Source organism: Pipistrellus kuhlii, unplaced genomic scaffold (genome assembly GCF_014108245.1).
Source record: "Pipistrellus kuhlii isolate mPipKuh1 unplaced genomic scaffold, mPipKuh1.p scaffold_m20_p_13, whole genome shotgun sequence".
NCBI classification, from domain to species: Eukaryota; Metazoa; Chordata; class Mammalia; order Chiroptera; family Vespertilionidae; genus Pipistrellus; species Pipistrellus kuhlii.
The window spans coordinates 9,780,756-9,806,378 of record NW_023425438.1 but is presented as its reverse complement, the minus strand read 5'-3'; the positions used below and the strand labels follow the sequence as shown (position 1 = coordinate 9,806,378).

Sequence of the window (25,623 nt, the reverse complement as noted above, 5' to 3'; positions counted from 1 at the left end):
GGGGACATAATTCTGGATCATCTGGGTGAGCTCTAAATGCAATTACAAGTGTCCAGCTCTTCTGAATTTTTATTGTACAAACTGCCTGTTAAAGTTTTTGTCTCTTCTCTTATAAATCAATTTTATTGAATGATAGTTTATATACATGAAAATATACCCATTTAAAGTGTTCAATTGGATGAGTTTTTGATAAAGGCTACCCCAAACATCAAACAGAAGGCATCCATGGCCCTAAAACATCCCCTCAAACCTATGTGCAGGCAGTTTCCCTGCCCACCCGCTGTGGTCGGAGACAACCACTAATCTGCTTTTTGTCACTGTAGATTACAATGTCTCTTGTTTTGAATTTCTTATGAATGGAATCTAGAGTATGTATTCTATGTGTCTGTTCCTATCATAACTTAGCATACGGTTTTTTATAATCATCCATATTATTGTATAGGTCATTAATTCATTTCTTTTTATTGTTGAGTGCTATCCCAATCATATGTATCACATATATCACTATGTATATTGGGCCCAGATTACACTGTTTGTGGGAATATGGGCAGTTAGCATTTACCAACACGTATCTGTCTACTTTCTTTTGTTTAAAAAGAGGAAAAGATAAAAACAAAAAAATGGGGGAATGGAAGGGGATTAAAAAAAGAAACTGGTTGGTCTAACGTTCTAGGAAACTGTCAAAGGTCTACAACCATATGAATGCGCAATGAAGAAAAGGTACCTCTAAAAACGATGGGCAATTTCATGGCATTTTCACTTGCCTTTGCCTAATCCCCCCTCCACCACCCCCCCCCAAAAAAAAATCTTAGGATCCTAAACTGGACTGACCATTAGAAACGTCCCTAGTTCTAAAATTCTTTAACCCACCCAGTTCACAAAAACGAAGGAACTGGGTAAAAGAAAAGCCGGAAAATATGAGCCTTAAAGAAAACAAAAACAGCCAACAGGGAGGAGGAAGCCGGAGTGGTCCACACATTGTGAGTGAACTTCCGGTCCTGGGCAAACTTCCGGGATCAAGCACAGGCGGCCCAATCAGAGCCTTTCCGCGGGAGCCAATGGGAGAGCAAATTACAAAGAGCCAATCCCCGCGGCGCTGTCACTGTTGTGGTCCTGTCAGGGCGCCGGCGTCGAGGTGCGGGGGCCGTCGCCACGGCGGAGACTCTGGTGGGGCATCCTCGGGGCGCCGCGCTGGTCCCGGGCTCGCTTCCGGCCTGCCCTTCCCGGCTCGGCTCGTAGGGCGCCGCTGCGGGTCGGCGCCGCGGCCGCCTCGGGGCCTGGGCCCAGCCGCCGCCTCCTCCGCCGCCGCCGGCTCCCAGCGGCCGCGAGATGCAGCCGCCGGGCCCGCCCCCGGCCTATTCTCCCACGAACGGGGACTTCACCTTTGTCTCCTCGGCCGACGCGGAAGGTGAGGCTGAGCCCCCGAAGTCCCCCTCCGCCGCCGGAGTGGGTGTGTGTGCGGGGTCCTCCGCGGCGGGGTCTTCCTGGGGCCGGTCGGAAGCTGGCCGCGCCCGCGGGGCCTTCGGAGAGGCCCGGGGGGGAGGGTGTGGGCGCTTTCCGAGGCGCCGGGTCAGCTCGGCTTGCGCCACGCCGTTGGCGCAGGTTGTTTTGGGTGACTTAACCTCAAATGAACCTGGGAAGTCCAAGTGTTTTTTTAATGAAATGATTTGCTGTTACTCAGAAAAGCGATTGGTCAGGGCAGGTGTCAAAGGTGAGAACAATGAAGGAGCCAGCGCTCCTCTTATTTATCCAGCGGGAACTTTGGCTGCGTTTGGATTCGGCGCTGCAACTACATGGAATTTGATATGCTGCCCCCGTCCCAGTTTTCCTCCTTTTTTTTTTTGAGTGGTTGACCTGATATTCAGAGAAATAGGCCCAGGTACATTTGAAACTTGTTGTCATCCCTCGAGGGGTGGACAGTGGCTTCTGCAGATTTCCTTGTGACAACTGTTGGGACGAAGCAGTTGTGCTGGAGCGAGTTTTCTGCAGCCCAGGAAGTTCTTGTTTTCCTCCTCCTCTCTGCTCCTTACCAGGCTTTGAAAAGGGCTGCTCAGCCGGAAGCCAGGCTTGGATTCACAGCTGGCAGGCGAAGGGGAGGTGGCAGGAGCAGCGGAGGTGGCAGGAGCAGCGGAGGTGGCAGGAGCCTCTCGCACCCCTGCGCAGTGCTAAGGACCCCCTTGGGCGTCCCAGACTGGGGGGAGGCGCAGGCGGGCTGAGGGCTGGCCAGCCTCCTGTGGTCCCTCTCCCCAGCTGACTGGCCCCTGCCAGGCCAGCCAACATCCCGGCGTCCCTCCCACTGGCCACTCCCCTGACAGGCCTCAGTTGCTGCCAGGCTGAGGGACCCCACCTGTGCACGAATTTGTGCATTGGGCCTCTAGTGTAAGGTGACCAGATGTCCCGCTTTTGGTGGGACAGTCCCGACTTTTAACAATTTGTCCCTCGTCCCACGGTGTTTTAAAAGTCCAAAAGATTTAAAAGAATCTTTCAAAAAATCGGGACTTTTTTTTAAAAACACCGCGGGACGAGGGACAAATTGTTAAAAATCAGGACTGTCCTGTCAAAAGCAGGACGTCCGGGCACCTTACCCTAGTAGTTACATAAGGTGATACCTCGGGGGAAACTGGCTGAAGAGTACATGTAACCTCCCAACTATTTTCTAGTTTTTCAGTGCACATCATAGCAAATGGTTGAGCAACCTTAGCATATCATTAGCATATTACCCTTTGAATGGTTGAATGGGTGATCGGACACTGAGCATATTAGGCTTTTATTATATAGAATGTCTAGCAGTTAAAAAATCATTATCTTTCATTGGCCTATATATGCATTAAAGTGTTTTATAACTAAGTTGGGACAAGGGAATTTATTCACTGTGAAACATGTGCTTTTTTTGTTTTGCTGCACATATGGTTTGGATTTAAGCACATATGGGTTTTATTTTCAAATAAGATTATTTTTGTCTTTGTTCTTATTGCATATTAAGTAAGATTATACTCATATATATAAAAAGTTGCCCTGATCGGTTTGGCTCAGTGAATAGAGTGTCGACCTGGGGACTGAGGAGTCCCGGGTTCGATTCCGGTCAGGGGCATGTACCTTGGGTGTGGGCATGTTTCCAGTGGGGGATGTGTAGGAGGCAGCTGATTGATGTTTCTCTCGCATCTATATTTCTAACTCTCCCTCTCACTTCCTCTCTGTAAAAAAAAAATCAATAAAATATATATATTTAAAATAAATAAATAAAAAAGTTGACAATTGGCCACATAATGTGCATTATTCATTGCAGCATACTTTTCTTTCATAGAAATCTAGACCTTATCTAGAGGCAAATCAGTAAATCTTATCCTAAATATACTATCACTAGAGGCCCCGATGCACAAAATTTGTGCAGAGTAGGCCTTCCTGCCCCCAGCTGCCAGCACCCAAAACCCAATCTTCCCTTGCAGCCCAGCTTTGTCCAGAAGATCATCCAGGAGGACATCCGGTCTAACTAGCATATTATGCTTTTATTACTATGGGTACTACACTTGACCGAGTTCTTATCTTTCAAAGTGAAGTTCTCAGGGTGAATAGGAAATTCAGAGTAAAGATCCCTCACCTATTCATACACTTGAGTTGGAAGGGAGAGAAAATTACTGTTAAATTTTGTTCTGCAGTTTTCCCAGGTGGCTTTCAATAAAATTTGAGATGTCCTCATTCTGAGCCCAAATAGCAGTGGAAACATTTTTAAGGTTTCCCTTTGCAATAGATTTTTTTCAATGATTATTTCCTCTTAAATCCACATATTTATTATCTTTACACATTTCTTAGAAAATAACAATAATATTTTACATAGTGTAATAAGAAAGAACTAGTTTACAATTAGTATTTTAGCCCAGTTGAGCTAACCAACCCATGAATCAAGAGGTCATGGTTAGATTCCTGGCCAGGGCACATAACCTGGTTGTGGGCTCAATCCTCACTCAGTAGGCAGTCAATCTATTTATGTTTCTATCCCTCTTCCCTCCTCTCTCTGAAATTAAAAAATAAAATAGTATTTTAAAATTCTGAATACCTATCCTAGAATTAAGAACCAAGCTAGCTGGTTCTTACTCTGGTTTAATTTAAGACATCTGTGCTCTTGAAGTGATTTGGAATCTTTTTCCTTGTTTTTTGTATTTTGTGGGTTTTTAATTTTTTATTTATCTATTTATTTTAATTTATTTATTTTATTTTTAAAATTATGTATAGTGTCACTTTTAAAAATATATATTTTATTAATTTTGTATAGAGAGGAAGGGGGAGAGAGAGAGAGTTAGAAACATCGATGAGAAAGAGTCATCGATCAGCTGCCTCTTGCACATCCCCCAATGGGGATATGCCCACAACCAAGGTACATGCTTGACCAGAATCGAACCCGGGACCCTTCAGTCCCCAAGCCAACACTCTATCCATTGAGCCAAACCAGTCTTGGCTATTTATTTTTTTAAATATATTTTTATTGATTTTTCACAGAGAGAGAGAGAGAAAGTTAGAAACATCGATGAGAGAGAAACATCGATCAGCTGCCTCCTGAGAGAGAAACATCGATCAGCTGCCTCCTGCACACCCCCTACTAAGGATGTGCCCACAACCAAGGTACATGCCCTTGACCGGAATCAAACCTGGGACCTTTCAGTCTGCAGGCCGATGCTCTATCCACTGAGCCAAACCGGTTTTGGCTTGTGTTTTTTGTTGTTTTTTTTTTAATCTTTATTGTTCATATTATTACAAATGTTCCTCTTCCCCCCCCCCCCCCGCCCTCCCCCGTTGTTCTTCTCCACCAGGTTCCCACCCCACCCTCTGCCCTTTCCCCACCCCCCATTGTCCTTATCTATAGGTGCACAGTTTATGTTCAGTCTCTTCCCACACCCCCCTCTCCCCTTTTCCCCAAGAATCGTCAGTTCACTCCTTTTCCATACCTCTGATTCTATTATGTTCAACAGTTAATATTATTCATCAGATTTTTTTTTTTAATTTCCTTTGTTTTTAGATTCACTTGTTGATAGTTACGTATTTGTTGTTCATAATTTTTATCTTTATTTACTTTCTCTTCCGGAAGAACCCCCTTCAGCAATTCATACAATTCTGGTTTGGTGATGATGAACTCCTTTAGTTTTTTTTTTATTTGTGAAGCTGTTTTAGTTTGCTAACACTGTGGTGGACAAACTGAGGCTTGAAAGCCACATGCGGCTCTTTGGCCCCTTGAGTGTGGCTCTTCCACAACATTCCACGGCTTGGGCGAGTCTATTTTGAAGAAGTAGAGTTAGAAGAAGTTTAAATTTAAGAAATTTGGCTCTAAAAAGAAATTTCAGTTGTTGTAGTGTTGATATTTGGCTCTATTTTTAAAAAAAATATATTTTATTGATTTTTTACAGAGAGGAGGAGAGAGGGATAGAGAGCTAGAAACATGGATGAGAGAGAAACATCAACCAGCTGCCTCTTGCACACCCCTTACCGGGGATGTGCCTGCAACCAATGTACATGCCCCTGACCGGAATCGAACCTGGGACCTTTCAGTCCGCAGACCGACACTCTACCACTGAGCCAAAACCTGTTTTGGCAATATTTGGCTCTATTGACTAATGAGTTTGCCAACCACTGTGCTAATGGGTTAGGCTAACTACCAATTTTTGGACTTTTCTGTTGTTGTTTTGTTCTCACACTGATTGTGTCTTGGTGGTACTGGGGGATGTATCAAACCACTGTTGCTGGCACTCCTACATATATGTCCATGATACTTTCCCACTTTGAATGGAATGGAAAATACTACAGAATTATAAGCTAAAGGTGCCTTTTTGAGATTCTGGCATCCATGCTATGACAAACTGCTAAACATATATAATTTTTTATTACAGCATTCTTTAACACTATAATTTATAGATCCTTTTTGGGGTTAGATTAAGTGTAGCCCCTTTCACAGGGCAGGAAACAGTTGTTAAGGTCCTTTCCTGCCTCAATTCCAAACCTTTAATGTCATTGCTGTTCTAATGACTTCCTGATCTAAATCTTCCCCTTGTTAGGTCAAGAAAAACATTTCTTGTACCTAATGGAATGGAATTTTAATTAAATTTTAACTCATTTTCAACTGAGATTAAGACAAATGAGCAGAAAGTAATTTTGAGAGGATATTTTTTAACTTACAAGATTCTATGATGGCATCTTACAAGAAATAATTTTAAACTTTAAATAGGGAAGGACAGTAAATTCAAAAGTACTTGCATTTTATCTCTGAGTAAGCTGTGTTACAAAACCTTTTTAGAATCATACAACGTTAAATCTGGAAAGGAATCGGAAACTGGACATTAATGATTTGCTGTATTAATTAGTAGCTAAGCTAGGACTTAGCTTCATTTTATTATAATTAAATGGTTGCAGGAGTTCTCACCACCAGACCAGGTTATGACTCATAATTGATCCATTCATTGAAGTTTTAGCCAAAATTACAATGGCTTTTCTCAAAAGCTAACCTAAAGTTTAAGTTAAAATTTAGCTTTTTAAAAATATATGTATATGCTGTCTGTGGTCTCCAGAGAAGGCATGTCTATGTTAAGAATGTTTTGGGTTACCTGGCTGGTGTGACTCAGTGGTTGAGGTCCCTGGTTTGATTCCTGGTCTGGGCACATGCTGGGGTTGCAGGCTTGAACCCCTATAGGGGGTCTGAGCAATGTTTCTTTCTTTCTATCCTTATCCCTTCCTCCCTCTAAAAAATCAATAAAAACATGTTTTTATAAAAAAGAATGTTTTGGTTTACTGTTGCCAAAATTATTTTCTAAAATACCACTCCAGTTATGTGGCTTCTAGTTAACAACAATGATGGTTGTTTACTAGTGCATATTGCCTGGTCCTACAGATGTCTTTTTTCTTATCTCCCATATGACCTCAAGCAAGTCCTTTACTCTCCCCATTTTTTTTTAATTTTTTTTTACCAGAATATGTGACATTTGTACTACTGTGATTATCTTAACCTCTAAGCTACTATGCAGACTATGAGTGGAATTTGTTTTGTAATCTGGGAAACTGATTCTCTTCACCTTTTTTAGAGGTGACCTAAAAAACCTTTTATTTTTGCCAAAACTAAAGATGTAATTATGTAAAGAGAAGAGTTAGCTGAAATAGCAATGAACTCTTACTAGTTAGATTTATCCAGAACTACTCTTTAACATATGAAGCACTTAACATGAATATTTGTTGATTTAAAGGAAAGAAAGTATGAATAAATAACATTAAAAAGTAGAGAAAAAATATCTATAGTTTTCCTCTAGGCGATAAGTTATGTCTGAAGGTTTGTATGTAATGCCTTTGAAAATAATTTATACAATCACCTTGTTCTGTGTAATACACAATAATGAAGGGAATGCAAGATAATATCATGATATATTTTGTATAAATCTGCCATTTAAAGTTTAAAGTTATTCTGAAAGCAACAAATGAACAAACAAGAAAAACTCATAGACACAGGCAGCAGTGTGGTGGTTACCAGAAGAAAGGTGGAGTGGGAGATTGTACAATAGAAGGTAAAGGGAGTAAAAAATATGGTGATGGAAGATTTGGTTTTAGGCAGTACACACACATTGCAATATATAGGTGACATAGAATTGTACACTTGAAACCTGTATAATTTTATTAGCCAGTGTCACCCAATAAATTTAATTTAAATGAATAAATAAACAAACAAACAAATCTGGCCTGTGTCTTCAATGGTTAGAGCATAGGTCCATGTACCAAGGGTCTCAGGTTTGATTCCTGGTCAAGAACACATACCTTGGTTGCAGATTTAATTCCCAGCCCAGTTTTGGTGCATGCAGGAAGCAACCAATCAATGTATCTCTCTCACATTGATGTTTTTCTTTCTTGCTCTCTCGTCCTCCCTCACTCCCTTGTGCTGGAAAAATAACCCTTGGTAAGGATTAACCAAAAGTAAATAAATAATAAATAAATAAAACAAGACATAAGCATCGATAAAATTTTTTTTAACTTATTGTTATAAGTGTGTATCAAGCATGTCAAACTCAAAGGCTAACACTGGCCAAATAAACACGAGTTTGACATGCTTGATGTAGATTCTGGTATCAGTTCAGTTAATTAGCTACGAGACTTTTCTCATCTTTTATTTTCTTGTAAAATGAAAGATGATATTTAAATACCTGTAACTTTAAAATATGAAGATTAGCCGAAACTGGTTTAGCTCAATGGATAGAGTGGCGGCTTGGGGACTGAAGGGTCCCGGGTTCGATTCCGGTCAAGGGCATGTACCTTGGTTGCAGGCATATCCCCAGTAGGGGGTGTGCAAGAGGCAGCTGATCGAGGACTCTCTCTCATCGATGTTTCTAACTCTCTATCTCTCTCCCTTCCTCTCTGTACAAAATCAATAAAATATATTTTTTTAAAAATATGAAGATTGTATGTAGTAGTAGGTCTTCAAATGATAATTATGTTAGTTGAATTTATGCTTATATCAGTTACAAATTCACACATTATTTCTTGGTTTATAATTTTGTTCTCTTTTCTCCAAAGACCTCAGTGGTTCAATAGCACCCCCAGATGTTAAATTAAACCTTGGTGGAGATTTTATTAAAGAATCTACAGCCACTACATTTCTGAGACAAAGAGGATATGGCTGGCTTTTGGAAGTTGAAGATGATGATCCTGAAGATAACAAGCCACTCTTGTATGTAAAAATAATACGTACTGTTTTATTATTTATAGTTAGTTTGTAGGATGATTATAGTATTTCATTATTATTTAAGGATAAGTATGGAAAATCTTAATCTTTTTGGTCAAAAGTTTTGGCTATTTTCAGTTTATTAGTAATCATTAAAACTGAAATAAGGGGGGGGGTTAATATTTTTAACCTATTAAATTATAGAAATTAAAAGTTGCATGTTTGATTCTGGTCAGGGCATATACCTAGGTTGCAGTATGGTTCCAGGTTGGTGCATAAAGGAGGCAGCCAATCAGTGTTTCTCTCACATCCATCTCTTTCTCTCTGTCTCTCTGTCTGTCTCTCTCTCTCTCTCTCTCTGTCTCTCTCTCTCTCTCTCTCTCTGGTGTATGTCTTTCTCTCTGAAATTAATAACTTCAGGTGAGGATGTAGATAAATAAATATTACAAAAAGCAGCAGAATCATAATCCTCTCTCTCTTTCACGTACACATACACACACACTTCAAACTGTTAGTGCTTACCTGGGTCTATAGCTATCTCAAGTAAACATTAAATAGTCTTTTTTTGTTGTTGAATTTTTTAACATGCAGTCTAAAAAAGCAGATCACGTGGTTGCTTGTTGTGGAAATTCAGTTTAAGACCATTTAAGATTTCCCAAAAGATTATTGCCCTAGCAGGTTTGGCTCAGTGGATAGAATATCAACACACGGATTGAAGGAATCTGGGTTTGATTACCGTTAAAGGCACTTGCCTTGATTGCAGGCTTGATCCCTGGCCCTAATTGAGGCACATGTGGGAGGCAACCAATCGATGTGTCTCTTTCATATGGATGTTTCTCTCTCTGTCTCTCCTCCTCCCTTCCACTCTAAAAGTCAATGGTAAAATATCCTTGGAGGATTAACACATATACACACAAAAAAAGATTATCACTCCCAAATTTCTCCCACATAGAAATTCTAAAGCTACCATGGAGGATTATAGAGAGATTACAGATTTATTTATTTTTTAATGACTATGTTATCCTTGGAAAAAATTTGAAGAATTTTAACAATTTTGAAAAGAACCTATAGCTTTATAAAATTGAGGCATTACCAAGTTATTCTCTGTAATAATTATTGATAGATAAAGTGCTAAAACATCTTATTTCTATGTTGATATACCATATCTCATCAAATAAGATACTATGGATTATTTATCAATGAGAAAGAAAAAGTGCTTAAGACAGCATAGAGCTGAGGATATCAAAGGGCTTTCTCCTTGGTATAAAGATAAATGAGAAATAACCCAACACACAAAAGAGACAGCAGAGGAATTTATTTGTCTCAATTTGACACTGCGTGGGGGATTGAAAGAAAACTTTCCCTTGAGCCGAGACCGGTTTGGCTCAATGGATAGAGCATCGGCTTGGGGACTGAAGGGTCCCGGGTTCGGTTCCGGTCAAGGGCATGTGCCTTGGTTGCGGGTATACCCCTGGTGGGGGGTGTGCAAGAGGCAGCTGGTCAATAACTCTCTCATCGATGTTTCTAGCTCTCTATCTCTCTCCCTTCCTCTCTGTACAAAATCAATAAAATATATTTAAAAATAAATAAATAAATAAATAAATAAAATAAAGGTATTAAAAAAAAAACAAAAAAAAAACTTTCCCTTGAGAATGTAAGCCCTTCACCAGTTCTTATATACGATTGCAGTCTGAGTTATTTCTATCGTCCCAAAAAGTCTCAAGTAGAAAATTATATTTAAATTCTCAGATTGGTAGTGGCTTTAGGAAATTGGCAAAAGGAAAGGCAGATCTTGGAAACCCTTGGCTTCCCTTCAGGCTGACAGCAAGTGTAAGACACCAGCGAATGTGAGATTCATCCCAATTTTAGAGATGTTAAAATGTTGAAAATGTATACTTTGGAATCAGTGAAATATGGTACTTCAAATGCAAATGCTTTGTTGACCTACAGAGACTATGCCATTATTTTTAAACTAGTGCCCCAGTGCACAGATTTGCGTACATTGAAAGGAATTAATTAGAAGATGGGGGTGGGGCTGGGCAAGACGGGTCAAACACGCCCTGGAGCCAACCTCCGGCAGTCCCTCCCCAGGGGCCAGCCACACCTGGGGCAGTGCCAAGGTTGTCTCAAGAGTATGTGGGGTCCCTTTGGCAGGTGGGGTCCCTTGGCCTGGCCTGCGGGGATCAGGCCAAAACCGGCTCTCCAACATCCCCCAAGGGGTCCTAGATTGTGAGAGGGCGGTTCTCAGGTGATGCACCCCAGAATCAGGCTCCCTCCTCTCTGGTTCCAGAAACATCACCCAAGAACCATCTCTGCCAAGTCACCACAGCTCGGCAGCTCCTGCATTGAGCGTCTGCCCCCTGGTGGTCAGTGTGCATCATAGCTACTGGTCATGCTACCAGTCGGACAGTCGCTTAGTCTTTTGTATATATAGATATAAGTTCTACTACAAATGTCTCCATATTCACAAGTGTGCCTTATAAATTTTTTTATTTTACAATTATAGGGAAGAATTGGATATTGATCTGAAGGATATTTACTACAAAATCCGATGTGTTTTGATGCCAATGCCATCACTTGGTTTTAATAGACAAGTGGTGAGAGATAATCCTGACTTTTGGGGTCCTCTGGCTGTTGTTCTTTTCTTTTCCATGATATCATTATACGGACAGTTTAGGGTGAGTATATCTTACTTTATATACATTCTTAATTTTTCAAGAGTTTAAAAATTAAAGATAGCCAAATATTAACTATCATAGGACATTACATTTGAGAAATGTTTTACCACTATGCATTATTCATCCCTATAACTATTAAAATAAATAAATAAATAAATAAATACATAAATAAATAAATAAATTACACACACACACACACACACACACACACACACACACACTCACATATTGATTGATTTCAGAGAGGGAGAGAGAGAGAGAGAGAAATATCAGGGATGAGAGAAATCATTGATTGGCTGCCTCCTTCACGCCCCCATCTAGCCCACAACCCAGGGATGTGTCCTGAACAGGAATCAAACCATGACCTCCTGGTTCATAGATTGATGCTCAAAAACTGAGCCACCAAGGCCAGGCTCATAGAACTATTCTTAATTATGTGCGAAGTACCTTACATTAATGCTTTTCAAACTTTTCCACATTATCATTCACATAGAAAATATTAATATTTGGCCCTAGCTGGCTTGGCTAAGTGGATAGAGCATGGGACTGTGGACCAAAGGGTTCGATTCTGGTCAAGGGCTTGTATCTTGGTTGCAGGTTCCTTCTTGGCTCAGGCCTTGGTCTGGGCTCCTGCAAGAGGCAACCAATTAATGTGTTTCTCTCACATTAGTGTTTCTCTGTCTTACCCTCTCTCTTCTACTCTCCCTAAATATCAGTGTAAAAGTATCCTCTGGTGAGGATTAATCTAAAAGAAAAGAAAACATTAATATTTGTATAGCGACTGGGGTAAATGGACGGAACTAATCCTTTCTGACCAGAAGTGACCAAAAGGCTGCCTGTGTCCTTACTGATTTCCCCACGTGATGAAGAGTTCAAAACAAAATTTATAATCATGTTACCTTTTTCTCATTTTTAGCTCTGTTTTTTAAAATAGATGTTTCCATAAATGATGGTAGGGATTCCATCAATATTTGTTGTGGGTTTTTTGTTTGACTTTATATATATATATATATATATATATATATATATATATATATATATATATGTGTGTGTGTGTGTGTGTGTGTGTGTGTGTGTGTGTGTGTGTGTGTGTATTTTTTTATTATTGATAGTATTATTTTCCTCCCCTCAAGTCCCCCCAGTATTTGTTTTTATATAATACTTTGTCCTACTCTCAGGGGCTTTATCATCAAAACACAACATACACAAATCACTCCCTCAACCTGAGATTGTTTCAGCTTTAGTCATTTGGAGCTCTCAAGATTAGCTACAGTGTCCTTTCAACATATTCCCATCCTTTTTTGAGTACTTTCTTTCCTCTGACTCTACGAAGTGTTCTGGGCTTATCTTTTATCTGCTTCAGCCCTGGAATCACCTATTTCTCTAAGGAATCCTATTTCCTTTTATTAGGGAATGATATTTAGAAACCAGAACCTGGGCAATAAGAATGCCTATGTAGTTGCTGGAGTATCATTATTTCTAGACTCCACGTAGACAGAAGAGGGAAATGTATGCACATATTATGCTAAGTCTTAGGGGTTAAAATGATCTGAAATGTCTTTAATTCTATTTGGGTAAATGTGTGATTAATATAAACTTGAAAGACCTCCCAAGAAGATGGGTAACCTGTGCCAGGGATGAATTTTCCTTGCAGGATAGTGAAAATCATGAGGTTGGGAGTAAGCTCTTGGTTCTCTTTTTACAGTAATCTTTTATCATTGTTCTTGAAGTACTGATGTGTCCTTACTCAATTGTTCATTGCTAAATTTTTAAAAAAATACTTTTATTATATATTTCAGAGAGGCAGGGAGAGAGAGAAACATCAATGATGAGAGCAAATAGCTGCCTCCTTCATGCGGCCTCCCGCCCCCCCCAGGTGGGTATCAAGCCACAACCAGGTCATGTGTCTTGATTGGGGAATCCAACTGTGACCTCCTGGTTTGCAGGTCAGCTCAAACAATTGAGCCATGCCATTTGGGCTAAATTTACAATTTGAATGTAAAATTACATTCACATTTTATTCTTATTAAGTTCTGTAAAGATACCAGGGAACCTAAACCAACTCTTTATGTCCTGAAATAGGACATACCAAAGTATCTTATATGACAGGGAATCGAGTTTCTAGGAACTTCCTAGCTTATTTGTTACAAAGAATTAATTGCTTGGCCCAGAAAGGAACTCACTACAGACTGATTCATTTCCCTCTCAGCATAACCATTATGGCTTGTCTCAGTTTTGGTTCTTATAAGGGTATTTCTTGAATCACATGATCTCACGCATCTAGGGGAAATAATGAGCAACATAAACTGACAAAAACAGACCTAGAGACAGAGAAGCAGCGATCATTGTCAAACCTCAGAGGCAAGGTAGGGGAGGGTGGGAGTAAGGGGAAGAGATCAACCAAAGGACTTGTGTGCATGCATATAAGCCTAACCAGTGGTCATGGACAATGTGGGGGGGGGGGCATACATGGGAAGGGATTTGGGATGGGAATGGGGGGATGTGGACAATTATGTGATAACATAATCAGTAAAGAAATTTAAAAAAAATAAAAAAAATTAATTGCATGATTTTTTTTCCTCCTTAGGTGGTATCATGGATTATAACTATTTGGATATTTGGTTCACTAACTATTTTCTTACTGGCCAGAGTTCTTGGTGGAGAAGTAAGTGGTTAATTTTGAAAATAGCCTTTGTTTTTTATGGTAAGCTTTATTTTTGAGCTGCAGATGCCATCAGTGGCTATATTCATCATAAGTATTTCTTATTCCAGAATTGCTTTTAACTTATGCTATTTCCTTTAAGAGGACCAACATATTAGTATTATATATACTCAATAATGTTAAAAGAAAGAAAATGGAAAGAAAAGATCCTTTCCCATTCATAGATAATTAACAGCTTTTTAAGGAAGCATACAATTTATTCTATTTTACAGCATTCTCAAAGTTTTTGATATCAGGTCCTCAAAGAGATTTCTTAGTGTGGGTTATATTTATCATATTTACAATGTTAGAATTTTAAAAAATCTATTCATTTAAAATTAAAAATTATACTAGATTCATTTTAACATAAAGAATACGTTTTAAAGAAAATAACATTTTGCAAAACGAAAGCGTTAGTGAGAAGAGTGGTGGTGATTTATATTTTTGCAAGTACCCTAGTTCCCTCATATCTGCGTTTTGCTTTCTGCTGCTTCAGTTACCTGTTAGCAACTACCACCCAAGAATATTAAATGGAAAAGTCTAGAAATAAACAATTCATAAGTTTTAAATTGCATACCATTCTGTGTAGCATGATGAAATCTCCTGCCATCCTATGCAGAGAGTAGATTCATTCTCCATGCAGTATTCACCTGCCTATTAGTCATGCAGTGTAGGATACCAGGGTATTAGATCACTTTCAGAGAGAGGCCACATTCACATAACTTTTATTACAGCATAGAATTGTTAATAATTGTTCTATTGTTAGTTGTTTTTACTCTTTTTAAAAAATATATATCTTACTGATTTCAGAGAGGAAGGGAGAGGGAGACAGAAATATCAATGATGAGAGAGAATCATTAATCAGCTGCCTTCGGCATACCCCTCACTAGGGATCGAGCTCGCAGCCTGGGCATATGCCCTTATTGGGAATCAAACTGTGATCTCCTGGTTTATAAGTCGATGCTCAACCCCTGAACCATGCTGGCTGGGCAAGTTGTTGTTATTCTTACTCTTCCTAGTTTACAAATTAAACTTTATCTATGTATGCATAGAAAAAAACAGCACAGTATGTGAAATTTGAAACATGATCAGTATAACATGTAATGATCTCTTCCTAATTCTCACGTTTATGAAAGTATAATAGAATATGTAATGTGGTTAATATTGGTTTGAATATCTAGATTTCTGTGATATTCATTTAAAAATTTAAAAATTCACAGGTTGCATATGGCCAGGTTCTTGGAGTTATAGGATATTCATTACTTCCTCTCATTGTAATAGCCCCTCTACTTTTGGTGGTTGGATCATTTGAAGTGGTGTCTACACTTATAAAAGTAAGTATTATAGTATGTATTATAAAAAGTAGTTTACAATTTTCCAGTAACAAAAGTATAATAGATCTCTGGCTAAGAATATCATAACTCCTTATCAAACAATTAATAATATTTTGGAACAGTGATCTTACTCACTGATTTTACCAATAGTATTTATCTTTCCTTTTAATTATCAAATTATAATATATGTCTTGGTAGGGGGGAGAACAGAGAACAAATCAGGCCTGAAGATATTATACTCAGATAATTTTTTTTTTTTACTTTTTAAAATAATTTTTATTGATTTCAGAGAGGAAGAGAGAAGGAAAGAGATATAGAAACATCAGTGATGAGAGAGAATCACTGATTAGCTACCTTCTTTATAGAAAATAGAACTTTTTAAGACCACCACTTTCAGAACTGCCATTAATGTAGCCTCCACACTAAAGTATTTGTTTTTAGTAGTGCCACTTAATTTTTATAGCATTTGGTTTTAAAGTTTATTACTTATTCCAATATAGGAGAAATTATTTCTTTCAAAATTGGGTAACTACAGGCTAATACTGACATTATATAAGCATTAGAAATTGAGTAGAATGTGGACTTTGGAACCAATCAGTTCTGAATTGAAACCCTGGTTCTGCCACTTACTTGTTGTCTATCTTGGTGAGAGGAGATACTGTTTCTTATCCTCTCTGCAGAATGGGAATGTGAACAACTACTGTTATGAAGATTTTAAAGGGTAATATGCAAATCAATCAAATGGCAGAATGACCAGTCACAATGACACACACTGACCACCAGGGAGCAGACGCTCAACACAGAAACTCACCCTGGTGGTCAGTGTGCTCCCACAGGGGGAGTGCCACTCAGCCAGAAACCCTGAGCCAGACTTACGGCTGGCAAGCACACCTCCATAGCTGCGCTAACTATGTCTGACTGCCATATGTCACCCACCTCCACAGCAGTGCTAAGTATGTCCGACTGCCGGCTTAGGCCCGCTCCCTGCAGAAAGCGGGCCTAAGCTGTCAGGTGAACATCCCCCAAGGGTTCCTGGACTGTGAGAGGGTCCACCCACCCTCCAAGTGCACGAATTTCGTGCCCTGGGCCTCTAGTAAAAGAATATTTTGAGAACACCTTTGTATGTTTGAACATTTTACAGATCAAGGAGATTTTTTTTACTTTATATTCTAATCCTAAACATTTTTTTAAATTGCTATTATTAACAATTTAAAACTCTTATAGTGTAGGAGCTAGACCAATGCTGGCATTTAATTATCTAACCTTACTGAACATACTACTTTACTGAATCATTCAGAATAACTTCCTGCTCATTTTTTTTTTTTTTTAACTTGTGTTAAAACCTGTTTTAATACTGCTGAGACTACACCTAAAATTGCTAAAACTGTGTCTTTGGTCATTTTTAGTCATCACATTTAACTGAAATTGATCCTTAATAATGTTTTTGGAGCATATGAATGTATTATAAAATGGAATATCTTATATCATTAAAAATTTAGGATAAAATTGTTTTTAAACTTTACATTTTTCTTTGCCAAATTTGTTTTCCTAATGATTTAATCTTCTGTGTGTAATGAGTTATTGTACATGTTCCTTGTTTTAGTCCAAATTTTGAGGAATATGTTGCAGAACTCTCATTATTTAACTATAGCATTAAAATACAATTTATAACCACTAATCTTTTAAAAATTAAAATTTTATAATCCTTATCAATTATTAACCATTTATATATAACAACAAAAATTGAAACATACAAATGCAATTTGATCATAATTTTATTTTATATATTTTTCTGTAGGCTTAAAATATACATGTATTTTTGTTTTTTGTTTTTTAAATATATTTTTATTGATTTCAGAGAGGAAGGGAGAGAGAGAGGGAAATAGAAACATCAGTGATGATACAGAACCACTGATGAGCTGCCTCCTGCATGCCCCCTACTGGGGATCAAGCCCACAACCTGGGCATGTGCCCTTGATCAAAATTGAGCCCAGGGCCTGTCAGTCCTTAGGCCAGCGTTCTATCCACTGAGCCAAACAAGCTAGGGCTGTTATTGGAAGTTTTAAACATTCTCAATAAGTTTTACTGTTTACCACCATTTGTTGCCAGGGTTGTTTTTAAACAATATTGTAAATATTATTTTTACTCTATAATATGCAAAATGTTAATGGACTTGCTAATATGCTGCCCTTTGTCTTTTTTGTTTGTTTTTTAAAGCTGTTTGGTGTGTTTTGGGCTGCCTACAGTGCTGCTTCATTGTTAGTGGGTGAAGAATTCAAGACCAAAAAGCCTCTCCTGATTTATCCAATCTTTTTATTATACATTTATTTTTTGTCCTTATATACTGGAGTGTGATCTAAGTCACATGTAAGTAGAAAAAGACAATGTTACCTTTGAGTGAAGGCTGGGAATTTTTGCTGAAGGGATTGGAGAAAAGCTGTTGCTGATAAAATTTTACGTGTTCTAGATATAAAGACAGGTTTAAGGCTTTTTTAAAACAATATTTTGTTTTTGGATTTAATTAAGCAGTTGCAGTTATCTGGACTTTTTTAAAATCAGAATTCTGAATTCTGTTTGATTCTTCATATTCCAGTCAATAAAATATAAAAGCATTGTGTTTTTAAGATTGTGTTGATATTCTCATAAAATTTGTGCCAAAAGCACCTGGAATGGTAATTACACTTCACTTAAAGGGTAAATATGACAACATCATGATAATCTAAAAGTGCAATTTTTTCTTTAAAGGATTTCTCTTCACTGTAGATCCTGTAGATTTATATTTATATTTATACATATATATTTATGAAATAATTCTTATTCACAAAATATATTTCTGAATAGGGAGAAATGAAGATATTTTAAATCTGATGCTTAAATTTTCTTCAATTTGGCCATTAATCTTTTTATTTATAAATTTAAATTTGTTTTTTAAGTAATTTTTAAATCTCATACATGTTTCAGTATGTCCTTGTTAAAATTCTTAATAATAACAAAACTAATTTTAACATACATTGATATAGATTTGATTTCTTTGGGTGTTTTTAAAAAGCATTTTTAGTACCTAAGCATTAAAAGTTTCTGTTTATCTTTCTGACCAAAGGAGCAAAAGGTATAATGAATATGACATTCATTAAAATTATTAATATATATAGAAAAGCAGTAATATTTATGGCATCAGTAAATATTTTTAAGTGGTATTCCTAAGTCATAAAAGTTGCTTGAAAGAGAACTTTGAAATCTTGTGGTCCTAAACAATGTTACATGAAGTAGAAAAAAATAAAGTGCTTCGTAGCTGTTTGTTTTGTGTTATAACACCTTGTCCTGTATTACTTGATATTTTAACAAGTATCAGGTACTCTAACAGATGTACAATATTTCCTAAGGGAAATAGTAAGAAATTTTAGTTAGTGAAATTTTTGTTGCAAATAATTTCATAGACTTTATATGTATCTTTATTAATATTACCTTATAAAGTAGATAAAATATTTATGTTCATAAAATAGCAAATGCCTAACTATTAGCAAAATATTGTATTATTCTGTTCTGAGCTGGAAGAGTTAACTGCTGCCCTCAATATGGCAACATGGCCACCTCTTGGTATGTATTCCTTCAGCAATCTTTTCCATCAGGAAATACACAGCAACTCTGAAGATAACAAGCCCATCTCTCTTCTTTTTACCCTCTCCCCCATGAAAAATGAAAGAAAAAACTTACTTTAGGTTGCAGGAAAAGTGTCTACCTTTGAACCAGAATAATGTGGAAAATTTAAACAAGTTTAAGAAAACAGATTGGAAGCATCAGAGGGATGGAACTTCTGGAACCTAAATAATATGATATTGTGAGGAAGGATCTATAGCTACAGAAGCAGTAACTGTAAAGTAAATATTTGTCATATTGAAGGAATTCCTGAGGATCGATACATTGTGACAGTGAATTATTATATTTGATGTCCATATTGTTGACTCTGGAATCTTTTCCAAAAATCTTGAGGATCCATACTAGGGGATAGAATTTCACTAAGCAATAAGTCAAGGAACTTTAGGACTATACATAAAAAATAAAAGTTTAATATTTTTAAGCTTATCATATTTATTTAAGATAAAATTAGGTATCTGTGTTTTAAAAAGATATTTAAGAATAACATCATTTAATCTTGTAAACTGCCCTATTTGGGGTATATACAAATACAATTTTAATGTTTCAAGCTCAGCCAACATCTTCATATGTTAATGAACAAAGCAGTTAAGTCACATTGTCAGTTTGAAAACATGATTTGTAAATGTGTACAAAATATAGTACATACAGTACTGCTACAACAATTAATAAGTTGACCATAACAATGTTCTCTCCTTGAATTTTTATATAATATTTTCTAAGTCATGATCTCCAACCTAATTATTAGTTCATTAGTATTTCTAGAACAAAACTAGCTAGATAGTCTCTTCTAGTGTATGTTATAAGTATTAACAGCTATAGTAATCCTGATGAATGTTAGTCCTCAAAATAATTATGAGGCATATTTACTTCTGTTTCAAATTGATTGTAAAATAATTGAAATTTTTATTAAAAATCAAAGTCTATATATAATTTGCATTGTATTAAACATTGTCTAGGAAGATTTGTAAAGTTTTATGAACCCTTTCTTATTCCTAAGGTCTTATAAGACAGTTTTATATGTAATAATGTATCTTTCCAAAAATTCCCCAGATGCTAGTATAGAGTCATGAGTGAAATTTGCATTGACTTAAAATAAGGCAGATATTTTTGTTTAAATAATGTTTAAAATTTAGTCAGTTTCTCTTCAAATTTGATATTATAAAATGAATAAAATAATGCTTCTTCAAACTAATAAAAACAATATTTTTCATATTCTGCAAAACCAATAGAATATTTTAAAATGGTTATTACTTACATTTTATATTTTTATGAAGGCATATTTAGTTGTTTTTATACTTCAGGAAATTGTGACATGTCTTTTTGTTTGTTTCTTTTTGTATGTGTCACGTTTGTTAAAATATCTTACTTCCATACAGTTCTCTCTTTTTTGGTATTTGAACAAGTTGCATTTATTGTTTTTCTCTTTGCAACAAAGAAGAACAGTACTCAGGATAGGGAGCCATAGGGTGTCTCATAGTGTTGAAAATTACCTATTATAGGATTTAGGCTTCTGTTAATATAATTCTTTCCCATTGCATGGTCTGGCAGTCTGCAGTAGGTCTTAACAGAGCTAAAGATCGCCCTCAGAATTCTCTGCTCTGATATTTTAGTCACATAAACAAAATAATGGTATTTTATTATCCTCTTTCACAGGTGGTTTCTTTAATTAAACCCTTGTATTATATCTTACTTTGTACTACATTTTAATTTCCCATTAGAAACTAAATTACAAGTTTTCTTTCCCTCATGTGTATAATTTCCTGGCAGTAGTTTTGGTGTTTGAGAATCTGTTGCCACTTTTTAAATAAATCCCGAAATATGATTTTGACATCAGTGAATGCTAGACATTCTTATATCTTTGCACTTGAAGTCATGGTATTTTCTGAAGAAAGTTGCACTTTGTTAATACATTTACTTATAACAAACTGGTATAAATTCTTTTTTTAAAAAAATATATTTTATTGATTTTACACAGAGAGGAATTGAGAGGGATAGAGAGTTAGAAACGTCGATGAGAGAGAAACACCGACCACTGCACAACCCCCACTGGGGATGTGCCCGCAACCAAGGTACATGCCCTTGACCGGAATCAAACCCGGGACCTTTCAGTCCGCAGGCCGACGCTCTATCCACTGAGCCAAACTGGTATAAATTCTTAATCCTAGTGTGTCATGGGGTATAATGGTCTGAAAAGGAATAGCTAAAAAAAAAATCTTCCCTCCCCCCCCCAAAAAAAAATATTCCTTGTGCAGCCATATATAATTAAACATAAAATTTAGGGTTAGGTCTCTCACTTGAATTTCTTTTGATATGCTGAGATTGCAATTTGGAGTTTAATTTAGGGAAAGGTGGCAGAATAATTAAAATGGCATTAGTAAGAATAATTCCCTACTTACATTTTGTATTGGTAGTGATCCTGGTTTCAATTTTATTAATTTTAACCAAGATGTTCACAAGTTTTTACTTTAAGATATTTAGTTTATAGTTTTAAAAAACAAACACATGTTTTTATTGATTTCAGAGAAAGAAAGGGAGAGGGAGAAATAGAAACATTGATGTGAAAACAAAACATCGATGTTAGAGCAAAACATTAACCAGCTGCCTCCTGCATGCCCCCTACTGGGGATTGAGAGTGCCACCCTATGCACCAGCAGGTCACTGGTTACCTGCTGGTGCATGGGATGATGCTTAACCATCTGATCCACACCAGCCGGGCTAATTTATAGTTTGCAAGTGCTTGAAAAAAATCCCTTCAGCACCCCTTCTGAATAGCTCAGTGGGCTACTGGTGCTACCACTGAGATTTTTTTTTTTTTAATTTAGATGCAGTGAATATTCATAGCATCATTAGTAATATCCAAAATTGGAAACAACCCAAATAGACAAATTATGTCACAAGAGAAAACAATAAGATTGCAAGACTTATATAACTATTGGGTCTAGTAATAATTAATGTCGTTTTTAAACATTCGTTTAAAATCTTGCTTGGCGTTGACTTGTATTGACAGAACCTTCAAACACGTGGTATCTACAGAACGTGTGAAGTATAATTAACAAGTTTTGCTTGAAAAAGTTTGTGTTTGGTTTGGTTTTTGTTGCAAAACTAGGGCTAAGAAGATGGCGGATGAAGAGCATATTCGGCACTGCATGCTTTACGAGTTCCAATTGGGAAGAAAAGCAAGTGAGGCTGCAAAAAATATCTAGTGCTCTTGGTCAAGATGCAGTTAGCGCCAGAAAATGCCAGCGTTGGTTTGAGAAATTTCGCGAGGGAAATTTTTCGTTAGATGACAAGAGTGGTCGAGGCCGTGTGTCCAATTTTGATCAAGGAACTCTTCAAGCTCTTTTGGTGCAAAATCCTCAAATTACCCAACAAGAGCTTGCGACAACTTTAAATTGTTCACCAAAAACAATTTCCAATCAATTGCGTGCACTTGGCAAAGTCCAAAAGTTTGGAAAATGGGTTCCTCATGAGTTGACCGACAACAACCGTAATCAAAAAGTCACAATTTGCAGTTCGCTCCTCTCTCGTCAAAACCGTTTGCCGTTTTTAGAGCAAATTGTTACCAGAGATGAAGAATGGGTGCTGTATGTTAATTTGAAAAGGCGGCCTCAATGATTGGACAAAAATGAGGCTCCGCAGCCCACGCCAAAACCTGACTTGCATGAGAAAAAAGTGATGTTGTGTGTTTGGTGGAATTTTAAAGGAATTCTTCATTATGAACTTTTACCATCTACCCAAACCATTACAAGTGCAGTGTATAGTGCCCAATTGGAAAGGTTAGCCCAAGCTTTAAGAGAAAAAGAACCCGCGCTGATGAATCGGAAGGGCGTAATTCTTCACCTCGATAACGCACAACTGCATACTGCAAGAATCACTGCTGAAAAACTGCGCCAATTGGAATGGGAAGTTCTCCCTCAACCTGCATATTCTCCTGATATTGCCCCTTCCGATTACCATTTGTTTCGTTCTTTGCAAAACTTTCTTCTTGGAAAAAAATTTAATAATGAAGAATGCCTCAAAAATGCATTGACCGAATTTTTTGCATCAAAATCACAAGAATTTTACAACAGAGGGATTAAAATGCTTCCTGAGCGTTGGGCACAAGTAGTAGAAAACAACGGCAACTATATTGTTGATTAAATTTTGTTGTATTGTTTAAATAAATTCGATTTTAAAAAGTATTAGAAAACGACATTAATTATTACTAGACCTAATACATGTAAGATTTTGGATGATCTTAAAAACCTAATATTGAGCCAGAGACCAGACATGAAAGAATATATGCTTTATGGATCTATTTATGTGAAGTACAAAAACAGGATCTTGGTTACTCTTGAGTGGGAATGAAGTAACTGAAGGAGGGTACTTGGATTGGGGTTCTAGATGTTAGTATATTCTGTTTCTTCATGTGAGTTTTGATCCCCAGTTGGGGCATGTATCTCACATGAATGTTTCACTCCCTCTCTCTCCCTTGCTCCCTCCCTTCCAATCTCTGTAAAATCAATCTCTCTCACATCAATGTTTCTCTCTCTCTGTGTGTCTCTCAAATTAATAAAAGCATCCTATCCTCAGGTGAGGAATAAAAAAACAACCACAAATTGTCAACACCATCTACTGTGCTAGTTAAAGTTAATGTGAAAGTCAAGAATTTTTAGGCATGAAATATTTAATAAAAATTATTAATATGGATTTATTGCAATTTAGATTTATGAGCTCACTCGTAAAACATCTAAAAAAAAAACAAAGTAGTCATTGCTGCAAAGCTTCAATTGTTACCCATAAAGGTGTCTTAATTTATTTAAAAGGCAAAGTATCACAGTTTAAAAAAAATAGTTTAATGGCTACCCGGCTGGCATGGCTCAGTGGTCAGTGGTTGATCCTTGACCTATAAACTAGGAGGTCACTGATTCTGATCAGGGCATGTGCCGGGGTTGTGGGTTCCATCCCCATTGTGGAGCATCTAGGAGGTAACCATCAATGATTCTCATCATTTTAAGTTTAATGACTTGTTTTGTTTTGTTAATTGTCTGCTGAGGATATTTTTTCCATTGATTTTTTTTTTAGAAAGAGTGGAAGGGAGGGGGAGAGACGACCGAGAGCGTCTTTGATTGTCTCCTGCATGCACCTTGACCAGGGCCAGGGATGAGCCTGCAAGCGAGGTACTGCTCTAGACCAGAATCAAACCTGTGACCCTTCAGTCCGCAGGCCAACCTCTATCCAGTGAGCCAAACCAGGTAGGGCAAAATAGTTTAATGACTTTCATTGACATTGTGGAACTGAAGATAACATCTGGAGAAGATATAAAACTATTACAGGTGTTTATGAAAATGATTTCAATAAGAACTATATGAAAACGGGTGGGAGTGAGTTGCCTTTATACTTGATCACTGCCATGTTAGCCCAATCCTGCTTTTTCCGATTCAGGATCTGCAGCATTCTCATGTAGTCTCCATTCTGACCTTGGTACCAAGGGGCCAGTACTTGAGACTGTTTTGGGATCAAGTCTTTGTGAGCCAGAAGTCACCCACGTGCATGTCTCCTTGTTTGGTATCTCCCAGCCTTCCATAGTCCATGAGCCACTCAGCATAGTCCCTCATCTTGTCCACATGCACCATGATGCTCCTCAGTGTGTTCCTGTTGCCCTTTTAGTCCTGTAAGCAAGTTCTGAAATGGGTGGATGCGCATCTGGTGACCTGGGGAATACGGGCCAGGGGGATAGCAGCAGCCTGTTCTCTGCTTCTGCCCATCCCTGTGAGGCCGGAACTGAAAACTCAAGGGGAAACTCGGTTTTTCTTTTGAATATACTAGGACACATTTCAGACTTATAAAAAGGTATGCAGATTAATGCACTCAGAAACTGTGTCAAGAAATAAGAAAAAGAGCATTACTATTAGTTTGTACTTTGTGATCACATTTTCTTACCCCAAATAAAATTGATTTTACTAAATTTGGTGTTTTTCATTTCCATGCACTTGGTTATAATTTATGTATATATTCTTAAGCAATAGATGTAGGGTTTTTATATGTTTTAAATTTGTAAGTCAATGGAATCTTCCTGTATATTTTCTTCTGCATCTTGCTTCATCTGTGGACATACAGGTAACTATAAATTTATTCATTTCCACTGCTGTAGAGAATTTCTTTGAATAAATATATCATGTGTTATTTATTCTTTCTCCAGTGGATATCTTAGCATAGATAGCTATTATAAAGGAGGGGAGCAAAGGAAATCAGGCATTATTAGGCATAATCACCTAGGGACCATCAGCCTGCTTCACACACTCCTCAGGGCACCAGGACTCTGTTCCTCCCAGATCACGGGGGGAGGGGGGGGCCGGGGGGCGGGGGGGGCGGGGAAATAAAGGGGTTGGTGGGCAAATGTGCAGTAGGAACCAAGAAGGCCACCATGGAGGTATGTCAGTCTAACCTTGGGAAAGGGTTGGATTGGATAAGAGACATAAGCAGGCCCTGACCGGTTTGGCTCAGTGGACAGAGTGTCAGCCTGCAGACTGAAGGGTCCTGGGTTCTATTCTGGTCAAGGGCATGTGGCCTGGTTGCGGGAGGCAGCTG

General features: G+C 37.6%; 1 protein-coding gene across 4 annotated transcripts; it reads left to right on the top strand.

The window, feature by feature from the left end:
* Positions 1-1,098: 1,098 nt before the first annotated feature.
* Positions 1,099-24,134, top strand: YIPF4 (Yip1 domain family member 4). 4 transcript variants are annotated; one of them, XM_045580545.1, is made up of 7 exons: positions 1,099-1,408; positions 8,536-8,689; positions 11,190-11,361; positions 13,949-14,026; positions 15,283-15,396; positions 17,614-17,763; positions 24,118-24,134. In XM_045580545.1, the coding sequence occupies exons 1-6, from the start codon at positions 1,330-1,332 to the stop codon at positions 17,749-17,751; spliced, it is 735 nt and encodes a 244-aa protein (XP_045436501.1). In that variant the 5' UTR covers positions 1,099-1,329; the 3' UTR covers positions 17,752-17,763; positions 24,118-24,134. The 4 variants fall into 4 exon arrangements, with proteins under 4 accessions (XP_045436501.1, XP_036290732.1, XP_036290731.1 ...); XM_036434839.2 differs by lacking the exon at positions 24,118-24,134 and adding an exon at positions 19,010-20,881; XM_036434838.2 differs by lacking the exon at positions 24,118-24,134 and adding an exon at positions 18,945-20,881.
* The last annotated feature ends 1,489 nt before the right edge of the window (positions 24,135-25,623 follow it).